Raw genomic sequence first — 16098 nt, 5'->3', positions numbered from 1 at the left:
CAGGGTGCAGTTCGGGGGTCCCATCTACACTGCAAAACAGCTGTCTATCAAATAGGTTGGCAAATAGTTGATTATATGCAGACTAGGCCAATTACAAGGGTAAAATACTGTTAGCTGCTGTGGTCACTAACTGCATATCAACGACACTGGGTGGACACAGACTATTTGTAGACCCAGCCCTGTTGCTGACTGGTGCCAAACTTGTTGAAAATATGCAGAGGTAGATAGCCTCTAGTTCATTACAAATACAGTCAAATCAGGGTCTTTTATATGCCGCTTCTGTTCCTGACCTGTTTACCCCAAAGTTTCAGCTTCCTGGTGTAGATAGCTCCCATTCCTCAAACTCAACGAAAGGTCTGATGTATCAAAAGAATTGTCATACTGTAACGGACTAGTATGTTGTCGTCGATAGCAGAGTCTTAAGAGGAAGATCCAAGAAACCCATAATGGACAATTACAAAAAAATAGTTAGTGCTCGGTCATAGGCTGATGTCCTTAAACGTGAGGGTTTATGTTTATTTCTTCATAAAAAAAACCCCCCAAAAACTAATTATTGGAACAGTGGATGTTCTCATTATCCATAGACATGTCTAATCCTATTTGAGCACTCCCCTCCCCCACCCCCAAGGTTTTGAACTCAACGTCTAGCGGCAATGAGCACAGGCTACCTGTGCATTGTGTAAAAAACAATTGCCTTTTAGTTAGTTTTGTAGTTGTATTTTGAATGAGGTTAAATAGGAGATTTACTTTGTATTGTTCATTATTTTGTATATGGCCTTCGAATCTCTTCTCATTCACCACCTTTCTAAACGATCTCTGGCTTTTCAGTCTTTCTTCAGGCCTGATCCAACGTCAGTTGAAGTCAGTTGGAGCCTTTTTATTTATTTCGGTGGGGACTGGATCAGGCCCCAAGTATGGACATTTTTTTGTGCCTCTAATGATTTTTTTCACTCCTCTCTGAACCCACTCTATTTCTGTTACATACATTTTCAGATAGGGCAGCCGGAATGGAAGACACAGGGAGAGCATACCATTGATCATATAATAGTATTATATTATTTACTCATTGTTTAAGCGTCCATCTATTTTGTTTGTAGGAATTATCTTGTAACCAAGTCAGGGAACACCCATGTGGTCCCAACTCAGTATTATTAGTAGTATAGACGAAGCCCTAAGAAGCACAGAGGTTCTCTTTACTTTCATACCCTGTTCTACAGGGTGGAAACAACTTTTTTTATACTAAGGATTAAAATCTCTTGGCAGCTAATCAAACAGAAGAAAAAAGTAGATGATGACTAAGCATTGGTGCCTAATGTGTGTTCTGGAGGGGAAAAAAATACCTCTCAGGATCCCTTGTGCACTGTTTGAAAACCTGGAAGGGAGAATTCAGGAGAAAATATGCAGACTATAGTATTTTCACTGTCATTCAGTGCTGCCAACGTTATTTTCCACTTTTTCCCTTAACCATCTCTGTTTTTGTCTTTCTATTTGTCCAATAAAGATTCCAGCATACATTTGAGCACTCTATTAAATGAGCACCTACACCAGTGCTAGAAATGGATGTAGTCTATATTACTTTGTACTCCATTTGCTGCAGCTATAAATTATATAGTAGTTTGGTTGGCTTTTTAGGAGATAATTTTTTAGTCCAATAACATATTGATATGCTAAATCCAGTAAGAGTAGTAACTGCTGAGTTCAGTAAACACCTCGTGTTTTTAACTGTAGTCTTTAACAAAGTGGAGGATGGATGGAATAACCGACTGATGGAAATATGAGCGCTAGGGAGAAGAGATTGCAGGTTGTAGAATAATTCCACATCACTTCAGAAAATATTTGGAAAATGGAAACGCTCCATGGTTATCATAAATTCAAGAGCAAGCAAGAAAAAAAAAGCCAGATGAAATCACATTTTTCAAACTATATATGATTTTGTTTTTCCTGGGTTTCATATTATCTTTAAAAGCATGATTATAGTAGTTTGATCCTAGAGATTTTCCTACACTTCAAAAAAAAAAAAAAAAAAAAAAAAAGCTGAGAACAAAAGATTCCCAAAATGACAGACTCCACTGAAGCTAATCCTTCCCTCCCTGTCTTGGTATATCCCCTTCTTAGAGAACATAATTATGTCCATTTCCCTGTATACCTTCACAGTAATTCCCACCAAATGGTATTGTGAACATGTCAGGTGTAGGCATCCCCGGTGCATCAGCGAAAAAAGTTATATGTAATTCCAAAAAAAGTTTTCTGGTTTTATAGCTATTTTACTCTCTGGTCACTCAAAGAAATACATGTAACAATGTCGGCTAGACCCAACTCCGATTACTCTTAGTTAGGAAAAGCTGCACTGGCGTGAAAAACATAGCAGTATGCAATCTGCAAGCCAAAAAATTGTGATGTGAAGACAGATACATTACTCTCACCCTTGAAAAAAATCACTGAAAATGTACATTGAGTTTAGTGCTGAAGCACCAGAAAACACAGCCGTTCCACTTTTCAGGGAGTTCAAGTTTTTAACTGCATTCTTTCAGTCCCCTAAGTTGAGCTTCGGGTGTTTGGGTTGAATGAACCCAGTCCTCAATGCAAAACTCAATTGAAACTGTTGAAGTTTGGGTGGTTTCAGGTCGAAACTAGTCATTTTGCATGGTTTGATGCACATTTTAGTGAAATTTAGATTAAGCTTTTGTGAGTTAATATTAAATAACAGCAAGAAAAAGCCCCTATGACCAGGCTAGTTTCATTCAATTTGATGTTTCATTGCAAATATTTTGAGCCTCTCTCCCCACCTCTTAGCATACTGTTTGTAATCATGCTAAGGTGCTTGCAACTGGGAATCCTGGAACTCTCATGCTTATAAAAACCTACTCTACCAGATCCTAGACTGTAGTCCTTGGAAGATTTTCCATTGGTCTCCAGAACGAAACATTTAGAGAGCCAAACTATAAGGGACTGGATTGTTGGGCAAAGAGGTGGTTTGGGCAACAGGGGTACCATGCTGTCTAAAGTGGCTCACAGCTGTGAGTGATAATCTCAGGTCAGACTGTCAGAAAATAGGGCAGACACCCCAAACTAGTGCTATATTCTATGATTAGATCTCTCCAAGTCAGTAACAAATGTGACCTCCTGGATCACTATATTAGTCTTACCATGGAGTCACAGTCAGTCCACTTAGGCTCTCCAGTTTATCTTGTCACCCAGACAAACTGGATTTTGTGAGAATGGTCACTATACTAAATTTCACATTGCATTGGGATTGGGAGTAATTTAAAGGATCGGTCACTTACTCCCAGATCAATTTTACGAAAGACAACACTGGCAACTAATTCTCTAGTAAACTAACTAAAGATTTATTACCTAAGAAAAAAGACATGAGAGTTGCTGAGAGGTTAAAGCAGGTAAAATACATTAACAGGTGAGTCAGAGTTTGTAAATCCAAAATGATAGCAGAGATATAGTAATCTGTCAGTTCCAAAAGTCTCTCAGGGTACCCAGAATAACTCCAGGGGTCTCTGTCTACTTGTTCAGTATTTCCACCCTGTTGGAATCCAAACAGTCCAGAGATTCAGGATTATTCCTTGAAATCCATTTTATAGCTTCTTCGCACAAACAACTAGCCGACAGTCTCACTACCCACATGGGCATTTCTTCTGATGATGGTGAGTGAGGAATACACTTAGCGCCTATGAACTCCCATTGTCATACACAAGGGCCCTTACTTTGAAGTTAGCACTCTTCTTCATTTGCATTTTCCTAAAGCTTCAGCTGCATTTAATGGGTTATTTAGTTACAAGGATATACATAATGTGAACGCCTGTCATTACATAGGAATAGATAATTGAGAACAATACAAGTAACAGTCCATTAGTTTTCATGAAGTTCTAACACCTGAATACACTCTTCATTAACACACCATTGATCTAGGGTTATTTAATTACAGGGTATACATAATGTACAAGTAACATAATAGCAAACTACAGGAGACTGACAGACAAAAACAATACAGTCAATATCTCCTTTGATCTCGATTACCATAGGAGTGAATTAGTTTGAATGCAGACTAGCAATTAACGCTTCTTTGATATTCACGTAGAAGTGAATTGTCCTGAGATTCTGGCATGCACTGGCACCTGGACTGTAAGCATCCCAAGGGGATCTCTTTCTCATAAAGTGATAGACAGAATGAAAGAACTGTAGAATCACTGACTTACTCCTTTGTATCTAACCATTGCAGCAGATATACTATGTATATTCACAGTATTTAATTACATCCAGTTCAGAGACCCCTGAAATAGCAAGGTACAACAGGGTATATTAAGACTTGCAGTCTTAACTCTGGACTTCCTTCAATTTGTTGCTTAAAGTCAGATCCATAATATTTGTTTAACAGTTTTTTGTTTTTGTTTTTAATTTCTTTATTTCAATGATAGTAAAATAATTAATGGAATATTTTATTGGCATTGTATTGTGCCAGTGGTTCCCTTGACTGTAAGGTGCTATTGATGTTATGTTTCATACATTCAGATACATCACCATCGAAAGATATTTGTGCTGTAGAGGCTATAGAGCCGAAGGTAGGATGTGATATGGGAGTCTGAGATCAACCAGGAATGTAGGATGAGGTCACAAAGCAGAAACCTTCATATCATAGCAGCAAGTTCTCTTAATTTAATTTGACTCTGATACCTTAGCTGAATCCTGCAAACACTTAAACTTGTGGTTAAGTTTACACTCTGTGGGTAGTCCCAGTGATTTAAGTGGGACTAGTCACAAGATGTAAAATTAAGCCCATGCACACATTTAAGGCCCTGTTCCTGCAAAGTTTGTAAAGCATCTTGAGGATGAAAACAGGTGTTTAAGTCCTGACTATTAGCAGTTAACTCAGTAGGCATTAGAGTGCTAATATTTACACATAAAAACCTTAGTTGAAAACCATTGAAATGTAGTTAAAAATATGGAAGCAGTTCTTGTGCCTGCTGTTTCATTATGTAAATTCACTGCCTGAGATACTGTGAATTTCACCCTCAAAATAAAAAATTTATAAGTTTAATTTTTCTCCAAATGTATGCCCTGATTCTACAATGAGTTCTATGTGAATGCACCCTGAAGTCAGTGGGGCTTTGTGTAGGTGCAGGGTTTTTCTCTTGTGGAGCTCACCGTTAGATGCAGGTCTTAGTTTTCAACCTGAGCCTTGTGGCGAGACTTGTTTTTGTAAATTTTGTTTTTGTTTTTAAACCTTTTATGGTCCTGAGTTACAAAACTGTATTAAACCAAACCAAACAAAGAAAAAATCCATAAAAAACAAAAGCCGATAAGTGAGTTGAAAATAAATTTTGTTAGTACAAATAAATACCATCAAATACCCTCTCCAAACAGTTTCTCCTACATTGGGATGCTGTGTTGTGAAATGATCGTAAGAACACACATAAGAACATGAGTATGGCCATACTGGGTCAGACCAATGGTCCATCTAGTCCAATATCCTGTCTTCTTACAGTGACGAATGCTAGGTGCTTCAGAGGGAATGAACAGAAAAGGCAATCATCAAGTGATTCGTCCCCTGTTATCTACTCCCAGCTTCTGGCAAACAGAAGCGAGGGACACTGAGAGCATGGTGTTATATCCCTGCCCATCCTGGGTAGTAGCCGTTGATGGACCCATCCTCTACGAACTTATCTAATTATTTTATGAATCCTGTTGTAGTTTTGGCCTTCAGAACATCTCTTGGCAAAGAGTTCCACAGGTTGACTGTGCGTTGTATGAAGAAATACTTCCTTTTGTTTGTTTTAAACCTGCTGCATATTAATTTCATTGGGTGACCCCTAGTTCTTGTGTTTTGTGAAGATGTAAATAACATTTCCTTATTCACTTTCACCACACCAGTCAAGATTTTACAGACCTCTGTCATATCACCTCTTAATTGTCTCTTTTCCAAGCTGAAAAGTCAAAGTCTTTTTAATCTCTCCTCATATGGAAGCTGTTCCATACTCTTAATCAATTTTGTTGTCCTTCAGTGTACCTTTTCCAATTCCAATATATCTTTTTTTAGATGGGGTGACAGATCTGCACACAGCATTCAAGATGTGGGCATATCATGTATTTATATAGAGGCATTATTTTCGTTTCTGTTTTATTATCAATCCCTTTCCTAATGATTCCCAAGTTTCTATTAGCTTTTTTGGGTGCCGCTGCAAATTGAGCGGATGTTTTCAGAGAACTATCCACAATGACTCCAAGATCTCTTTCTTGAATGGTAACAGCTAATTTAGACCCCCATCATTTTGTATGTATAGTTGGGATTATGTTTTCCAATGTGAAATATTTTGCATTTATCGACATTGAATTTCATCTGCCATTTTGTTGCCCACTCACCCAGTTTTGTGAGATGCCTTTGTAACTCTTTGCAGTCAGCTTTGGACTTAACTATCTCAAGTAATTTTCTATCGTCTGCAAATTTTGCCACCTCCCTGTTTACCCTTAGAGGACACCACTATTTCCCCCTCTCTATTCTGAAAACTAACCATTTATTCTGACCCTTCATTTCCTATCTTTTAACCAGTTAGTGATCCATGAGGGGACCTTCCCTCTTAATCAATGACTTCTTACTTGGCTTAAGAACCTTTGTTGATGGAATTTGTCAAAGGCTTTCTGAAAGTCTAACTACACTATGTCCTCTGGATCGCCCTGGTCAACGTGTTTGTTGATCTCTTCAGGGAATTCGAATAGATTGGTGAGGCATGATTTCCGTTTACAAAAGCTGTGTTGATTCTTCCCCAACAAATCGTGTTCACCTATGTGTCTGATAAATCTGTTCTTTACTATAGTTTCAACGAATTTGCCTGTTACTTAAGTTAGGCTTACTAGCCTGGAATTGGGAATCACCTCTGGACCCTTTTTTAAAAAATTGGTGTCACGTTAGTGATCCTCCAGTCATCTTGTACAGAAGCTGATTTAAATGATAGGTTATGCACCACAGTTAGTAGTTCTGCAATTTCATATATAAGTTCCTTCAGAACTCTGATCCTGGTGACTTATTACTGTTTAATTTATCAATTTATTCTAAAACCTCCTCTAACATCAATCTGGGACAGTTCCTCAAATTTATCACCTAAAAAGAATGGCTCAGGTGTGGGAATCTCTCTCACATCCTCTGCACATCATGTGTTATATATTGAAGAATGGGGATTTGCTATGCGACCTGCAAGTGTCAGAGCTGAAATATGCAGAATCTTTGGCACTCGCCTTTGGTATAAAATACAGTAACTCCTCACTTAAAGTCATTCCGGTTAACGTTGTTTCGTTGTTACGTTGCTGATCAGTTAAGGAACATGCTCGTTTAAAGTTGCGCAATGCTTCCTTATAACGTCTTTTATAACGTTGCAGCTAGCTGGTGGGGGCTTGGAACTAGGGTGGACTGGCAGCCCCCCATCTGCTCCCCTCTCCCCTAAGTTCCCTGTGCGGCAGCCGCCCAGCAGGCTATCAATTGCGAGCAGTTCAGTTGTCCCTCCCCCCACTGCCATGTGCTGCTCCTGCCCTCTGCCTTGGAGCTGCTCTCCAGAGCCTCCTGCTTGCTAGGGGGGAAAGAAAGGGGGAGCTAATGTTAGGGTGTCCCCCATCCCCCACTCCTGCACCCCGCTTACCCCATCTCCATAGAGCAGGGGGGACGCACGACAGGGCTCAGGATGGAGGGAGCTTTCTGGCAGCAGCTGCTGCGGTCTCAGCTTGCTGATTAACTTAACAAGGCAGTGTACTTAAGAGTGGTGTCAGGGTACTTAAAGGGGAAATGTGCATCTCTCTCTCTCTCACACGCAGTAGGGTGTGTGTCTCTGTCTGCCGTGCTGTCTCTCCTCCCTCCATTCGTGCTGCCTTGTAGAGTGTGAGGCTACATTAACAACAATGAGTTAACCCTTGAGAGCTCAGCCAATTGCTAGTTCATCATTTAGCAGTAAGGCATTCCCTGGGAAATATCCACCCTCTGACTCCACCACCTCAACCAAGCTTCACAATCATTATCGCTGTGTACAGTATTAAATTGTTTGTTTAAAATTTATACTCTGTGTGTGTGTGTGTGTGTGTGTGTGTGTGTGTGTGTATAGTCTTTTGTCTGGCAAAAAAAAAAAATTCCCTGGAACCTAACTCCCGCTATTTACATAAATTCTTATGGGGAAGTTGGATTCGCTTAACATAGTTTCACTTAAAGACACATTTTTCAGGAACATAACTACAATGTTAAGTGAGGAGTTACTGTAGTACACTTTTTTATTTCTATCTAGGTTACCCACTGAGAATCAATAACAATAGTAATCATCTGTCACATTTTAAAGGCTGAGTCACATGCAGCTGCAGAAAACCTATACATCTGATGAACTGTAATAATGTTAATGAAAGTTTATTGATCAAAACAGTTCTTTCTGAATACAGAATAAAATAGTCTTTGTTCTGACCCTTTGATAACAACCAGTTTGACCTCAAAGTCTGGAGAGGCTATTACAATTCTGTTAATAAATCATACTATGGTGGATCACTAAGACCTCTTTGCAATTTGAAATAATGTAGATATGAAATCTGAGTTGTTGGGGACATTCTTCCATCTCTGGCAAGAGGGGGTTTAGTAAAGCAGGTGGAGGAGGAGATGGCTCGGGCAAGGACAGATTTGGCTTTCACAGGGCCCAGTAATAGGATTGTTATTCCACTGCAGAAACAACTGACCCATAAAGGAGCATAGTGAAAAACTGAGCAGTGGAAGTGTGCAAACATGACGGGCTTTTAATATATACAATCAAGAAGGCTTAAAAAGTTTAAAAAGAAAGACTGAGCAACAAAGCAATTTAGTTTTGTCTGTTACAGTCAACAGTTTTTCTCCACTATGAAAACCACTCTTTAAATGGATAAAAAGCATGCCAAAATTAACACGAGCAATTGCCATCCAATGATAGTTTAAATTAGGGATGAGTGGAGAGGTTTGGCTGCGATAAGAATTGTGTGAACCTTTGCCAAAAACTAGTGGTATGAACCAACCATTTTCTAATGTTTGAAACTATCAGGTAACTTTAATAATTAAATGTCCTCCCCTTCCTTTTATTCAGCATCTTTGTTCATCTCAGTAACGTGTGGGACTGGAAATGGCAAAATGCAGCAGGACAAGTTGTCCTGACAGTTCCATCTAGACGAGGGTTTCCAAACTTGGTTCGCGGCTTTTTCAGGGTAGGCCTCTGGTGGGCCGCGAGAGGCTTTGTTTACCTGAGCGTCTGCAGGTATGGCCGTGCGCAGCTCCCAGTGTCCGCGGTTCGTCGTTCCCGGACTCTCAGGTAAACAAAGTGTCTTGTGGCCCATCAGGGGCTTACCCTGAACAAGCTGAGAACCAAGTTTGGGAATCCCTGATCTAGAACTGTTAGAAATCCGATGACAGCCTGTTGTGATATTTCCAGTTCTGTCTTGTAGAGTCAAGTTGTTCAAGTAGTTTGTGTAAACTTCAGGAAACAAAACACCTGTGTTGTATCTCCATAAACATCGGTGGGCTTGTGTCTAGAATAAATTCGGGTTCTGAACCTTCAGTACTGATCTGAACTGAACCTTTTGGAAGTTGTCTATCACTAATTTAAATGGAAGATGAAACCCTGAAAATGGTTTGCTCTGATCTGTACATCTGCTGGCTAGCAGCTTGTAGCCAACTTCAGAGTGTGCAGGACAATAATTAGAGATGCATGGATTTTGCAAACATAACTATAGAAACCTATGCGGGGAAATCACTTGATAAGTTGCTTGCTGAAAAATACAGTCCCATGGCCCCAAGGTTTGGCTCTTGCCAAATTGACTGTCGGTACTCTGGGACAGACAACTTAGAACAACCAAGGAAAGTCCACTTCAGACACAGGCTCTATAACCAAGCTAAGCATTCTGGAGAAAAAGAAAACAGCTTCTCCAAAGTTTCAGTTGGCATGGCAATAAGCGTGTTGCATTTATGTTGCCTAATTGACCCTTTAGGCTTTTTGAATAAGAAGTGTGCGCGCGCGCATACTCAGGGATGGGGAGGGGCTGTAGTGCCTACAGACTTCATATTATTCAGTCTGAAAGCATGTGGCTAATGTGTTAGAGGCAAGTGCCCCATTTCCCCCCTCCCTGCCAACAATCTTTTGGTTTTAGCTCTTGGACAATAAGAAACTAAAGACAGTAAAAGCAAAAAATGGCAGACTAAGATTTAGTTTTATTCAAAGCCGGAAAAAGTTTCCATTGTAGTTTCGAAAGGGGACACTGGGCATTTAATTGTCTTCAGGTAGCTGGCTAATAGCCTGCTTTCCTTCCTATTGTTCTTTTTGCCCTCTTGCTCCTTGTTCCTTTCAGTGCTGCATTTAGAAAGAACTGCAAAGTTTAAGGAAACTAGGAGCTTTTTTCCGTTGCTTAGCAATAAGAGCTACATTGTGAGGAGAAATGGGGCATAGCCTTTTTTTTTTTTTTTTTTAGAACTGACCAGCTGAGAAACCTTCACTGCCTTTGTGCTGCTGTTAAAGCTATGAGGCTGATGGGTCCTATTGAGCTCAGTATCCTTGCAGTAAAAATCATTTTGGCACAAAGAAATAGGAATCTAACCAAAACTAATTTTTAAAGGTGACCAGCAAAATAAAAAAAAATACATTGGCATCCCATGTTTTTTATTTCCTTATAGTATTTAAAGAACCTATGGGAGTTCCATTCCCCTCCCCTCCACCAACCCATTGTCTGCTTGAGATTTAGATTCAAATTTTAGGTGTTCTTTACCATGGAAGACTTTCTGTGATGACCAGAGAACTAGTGAAGCGATGACATCACAAGGGGCAGGAGTGGCAGCTGAGCAATTGGGTCCTGATCCTGAAAATGGCTCCTTTCAGTTTACATTTGGGCCAAGGGTGTCCTTACCCTTTGACAGATTAGGTTTAGGTTAAGAAAAATAGGAATTGTGTTTTTTAAAATACCTTTTTGCTTTGAATTTTTAACTCTTTGACTACATTTTTCAGTTGCCTTTCACATAAGATAAGAGGGAAGGTTCTCTCATGGATCAGTAACTGGTTAAAAGAGAGGAAACCCAGGGTAGGAATAAATGTTCAGTTTTCAGAATGGAGAGAGGGATCTGTACTGGGATCAGTGCTGTTCAATGTATTCATAAATTATATGGAAAATGGGGTAAACAGTGAGGTGGCAAAATTTGCAGACGATACAGCATTACTCAAGGTAGTTAAGTCCAAAGCAGAATGTGAAGGTGTCTTATGTCGAGTCTGTGAATAAACTATTTTCTTTGCTGCTGATGAGATCCATGGTTCTAACAGACTTAACATCCTATTCATGGAACTATCACACTATGTTATCATTGTCTCATTAACAGCATAGATGAAATATGGATGCATCTATTTTGCATATGAGTAATCATTACCCTTTGATGACTTGCTGGGCAAAGTGAGACAAGTTGTTCTCTGTTTTCTGATGCACAGGTATCCACATCACTAACATCAACACCATCCATGGTCCTTAAAACATGACTAGTACCGTTGTTATATGTTAACTCTGTGGCCGTCTTTGTGGAGAAGTGATGGATTAACTAGACAGGAGTCTCTGCTCCAGTTTAGAATTGAGACCACTGGCAGAGCGATCACTGATCTGTGGATAAACAAAGGGTTTCAGTATCTAGGGCTGTCCATCTGGCAACTTTCGTAATTGATATAGTGACACACAGAAAAATAGAAAACTCATTTAAAAAGCTTTGTTTTGTTGGGTTCACAAAACAACTTTAATTTTTATGTAGGCCAGAAGAACATGAATCCAGTAAAAACTCAGTTTTATAGATGAAAATGAACTGACCTTAAATCAGAAATATGGTAGTATATTATACATCTATAGTGTATGTATTATAGCAGGTGTGGGCAAACTATGGCCCGTGGGCCGGATCTGGCCCACCAGCTGTTTTAAGCCGGCCTCGAGCTCCGACTGGGGAGTGGGATCTGGGGCTTGCCCTGCTTCAGCCGGGGAGCAGGGTTGGGGGCTGCTCCACATGGTTCCCGGAAGCAGCGGCATGGCTCCACTCTGGCTCCTACGTGTAGGGCAGGCAGGGGGCTCCGCTTTGTGTGCCGCCGTGCAGCTCCCATTGGCCGGGAACCGCGGCTCCACCTCGAGCCCACCCCCCAGCCAGAGCCTGCACCCCTTCCCATACCGCAACCCTCTGCCCCAGCCCTGATCTCATTCCTGACCTCCAAACCCCTCGGTCCCAGCACAGAACACTCTCCTACACCCCAAACTCCTCATCCCCAGCCCAGAGCCCATACCCCCAGCCAGAACCCTCGTCCCTCCTCCCACACCCCACTCTCCCACCCCAGCCCAGAGCCCCCTCATGCATCCTGAACTCCTCATTTCTGGCCCCACCCCGGAGAGTTGTGACCATGTGGCTCAGCTGCCTAATCCCTAAGCATAGTGATGACACTTCAGACTCCCGCTGTAGCTTAAACATACCCTCTTCCGGAATCCCACTGAAGGTGTGAGCCTTTTGGGTTACAGTTTAACTCTCTCAAGGGCTACATGGTAGCTGTAGCATAGAACAGCCACACTTTGCACAGAGTTCTGCAACGCTGTTGCTCTTTACTTAAACACACAAGAAACCTACAGATATGTATGAAAATTGTAAATCATATATGGATTTTCCCCTCTTCAGCTCACCCTTCCCTTGGAAGTCCTTGGAGAACTGTCTTTGTTCTGGTAGATGGGTCTAACTCACTGGTCAGCCTTAACAGGTGACCATAGAGTCCTACCACATGACTTAGTGGCCAGGTGACCTCTCTCCTGATAAACCAGTTCTTCTGGTTGGGAGCCTGTATTTGTCTAGTGCTGTTGCATATCATTGGTTGGGCACTTAAGTCAATGGTCCTGTTTTGAAATTTCAGTCTAACATGACACTGAAGCTCACAGTGAATGCAGCTAGACTCCACATTCAAAATGGAGTTTGCAGCTTGATAAAGATGCATACAGAGAGTTCACTGAATTAATACATTGTATAGACAGATTTCCAAAATCATCACAGCTTCTCATTACAAGAATCTTATAGCTTTGCCAAACTTTAACCATTTGGGCTGAAATTTTCCATTCTGGGTGTTTGCTTCTGGCTGAAATTTTTCAAAAAAATTTCAGCCAACACAGTTCAGGTGTTTCTGAGAATGAGGCTAGGGAAAAATACGTTGTTTGACCATGTTAAAAATGTCTAGTAACCTTTTATTTGAGAAATTCTAGCACTCCCGGGCTTTGGCACAGGGACTTGAAATTTGGCAGTGGGGTGGCCTTTTGCTCTCTCTGTGAAAATCCTCCCAAATTTAGTCAAGATAACTGCAATTTTCCAAAAACTTCCTGCACATGCTTTGTAGAGACTTGATAGATCTTTTCAGCTAAATTCCCTAAAAATTCCAAATTCACTGGGCATGTTTGAGCCCGGGTCTGCGGGGGCCTGAGCAGGACTTTCCCTACAATTGGAGCTCTGTGATGTTGTGGGCCAAGCACAGGAACTGCTAACAGGGAGCCTGTCTCTACTGTGCTCTCAGTGAACCACCTGCTGGTGCCGAGAGTGAGGAGGAGGCTGTGCAGAGGAGTATGGTCGTTGTACAGTCAACCCTGGCAAATGGCCCAGCATTGGAAATATGCACAAATCTTGGGAATGCTGTGTGTTTTGTGGCTATAATCCCATATCATTTCGGATATGGGGGAAGTAATTCCCCTCTCCTTCTGATGGAGTAATTAGCAGGATCTCCAACAGTGGGAATTTGCAGTGATTCCAGTCCCCTGTGTGGCCTGTGTGTGCGTGCGGGGGGGAGTCTAAAGGGAGGAATAGTGAATCTGCATGAGGTGATTGATCTGTCTTAGTATTTCATAGTGGGTCCTCACAATGGTATCTGAGTGCCTGGTCCTTTTTGTAGGTATTACTTTACTCCCCTCTTGCCTCATCTTGCCTCTTCCTCCCCATTGAAAAGGAGCCAACTTTTTGGTGAAATGCAGCATAGTTAAAGTACTGGAGTAATAGTTACTTTTATGCGTACCCTCCATCACTATAGTTTCAGTTATTAGATACATTGTACAAAGCTTTAGGACAAAAATGAATAATACCATGTTCAACTGAAACTGAGGTGACAAATTGAAAATAGGCAGGATGTACCATTTTCCTGTATCTAGCACGTCAGATACTTCCTGTTCTCGTCATGCTTTTTATAGACTAAAGTAATCAGATGTTAGTAAAGCACCGTTCCTTTTTCCTAGTTATGCAGTAGAATTGGAGATTGTGGGCAAATCTCCCAGTCCCCATAGTGACAGCAGAACATTTATCTAATTAGTAGTTTGCTTTTTGGCATTTCAGTGAATAAATTAGCATTTCAGTTGATAATCTGGGCTACTGGGAAAAAGTTTCCCAGAGTAGTGTTTAGCCTCATTTCTTTTTCTCTAAAGGTTGTATTTCCAGTTTTGTGTAGATTGATATTCCTTCTTAGTCAAAAAGATACATGCCCTAGTTATGGAACTTAATGTAGGTTTTTTTTAATCCCTAAGAATCAAAGAGTTAACTTTGTTTACATTTGCTTTCCAGGAAACTGAGCCTTCTGTATGTGCCATGCCATTTAAATGTCTCCTTCCCAGAAGAATTTAGAGGGATAACTGTGAATAGCTCATGTAAAAGCAATGTTGTTGTTTTTTTCCAAAGAAAAATCTAAACAGAAGTGAACAGATTTTCCAAATCCTAGATTTGGTAGTAGCACAATGATTGTAGACAGACTGTGATTTCAGTTATTCTGGCATAAATCAAAATATACCTTTTGCCTCCTGATCCAAGCAATAGCCTAAAATAATTTTTTAATCTGAGCAATAGACATCTTTCCTTGAATCTCTCCCTGAGTCAATGATATCGAATTCGCTGGAGGGCTGAAGTATGTGTGTGTGTCTATATCTAATCTATCTATCTATTTATCTATCTATCTGTGTGTGTCTAACAAACATTTGGCTGCCTATGCCAGCTAGGGCTGAGAGCACTGAAGGAAGAGTGTGCTTAGTCTTTGGTGGAGTTTGAGGGCTTAATAACTCAAATGGCTCCTTTAGAAAATTAAGAACTAGTATTGGTCTCCAAATAAGAGAGTGCTGTCTGGTCCTCCTTTGCTAGAAGAATAGTGAGTGCAATGTGGACCTCAGGACTTGGTGGAAAAGTGAAAATGGCGGAATAAAGGTGCTTCAACAGGAACATGTGCTGTAAGATTTCCCTTTTTCTGCGGCAAAAAAATTGGCATATCCAAAAGAAGGGCAGTGTTTTATAATTTATTAATACAAATAATTACACTCTTTTGATTTTTTTCCTTACAGCTTGATGATTGTACACTGCAACTGTCCCATAATGGTACCTATCTGGATTTAGAATCCACCTTAGCAGAGCAAAGGGATGAATTGGAAGGTTTCCAGGAGGATGCTGGGTAAGTAAAATATTTATCAGATTTAAATGAAAGACGTATTTATCAGGACACGTTGAAATGATGGAGATGTGGGCGCTTAAACTGGTGCTTTGAGACTCAAATAAGAAAGCAGAAAAGCATAACCTTCATATCTTTACTCACAAGCAGTTGCATTCAATTCCGTTTCTAGAAGCAAAAGGTTTTTTTCATTCTTTCTTCACTTTTGTGTCTTTTTCCGAACAAAGGCTGCTTAGTGTATGAAATCTTCTAGGCTGGATCTTTTTTCAAACAGTCCTATATAATTTCTGTAGCTTACCCTGATTGGTACCTAGTTCTAGTATGTAGAACTCAGCAGTATTTGTGCTTCCTCTGTAACCTCACCAAGAACTTCACTATACCCTGACTGTTACCGTATATCTGCTACCAGTTTTCTGCCAAATGATGGCGTTTGAGATGTAGACTTCAATGACCTGGTTTTTATGACTATAGGCCTGATCCAGAGCCCATTGAAGTCAATGGGAAGATTCCCATTATGAAAATTTTTGAGAGAGAGAGTGTCTCTCTCTTACAAAACACTGCTCAATGGGGCATATTGAGTATAATATTATAATATAGCTCCTAATAAACTGACTATTTCTGATAACAATTGATACTGAGAACAAAGAAACTT

The 16098-nt window shown here is 40.5% G+C and overlaps 1 protein-coding gene across 12 annotated transcripts in view; it reads left to right on the top strand.

Annotated features, from left to right (window-relative positions):
• Positions 1-16098, top strand: part of FHOD3 (formin homology 2 domain containing 3) — a 619164-nt gene that overhangs the window by 47466 nt on the left and 555600 nt on the right. For all 12 annotated transcript variants that reach the window (XM_074945213.1, XM_074945211.1, XM_074945220.1 and 9 more), the window contains exon 2: positions 15343-15449. In XM_074945213.1, the coding sequence (XP_074801314.1) occupies positions 15343-15449 (107 nt within the window). The remainder of the gene's footprint in view (positions 1-15342; positions 15450-16098) is intronic.

This window comes from Natator depressus, chromosome 2, assembly GCF_965152275.1.
Source record: "Natator depressus isolate rNatDep1 chromosome 2, rNatDep2.hap1, whole genome shotgun sequence".
NCBI lineage: Eukaryota > Metazoa > Chordata > Testudines > Cheloniidae > Natator > Natator depressus.
The sequence above is the reverse complement of the archived record's forward strand: the minus strand, read 5'-3'. Positions and strand labels throughout refer to the sequence as shown.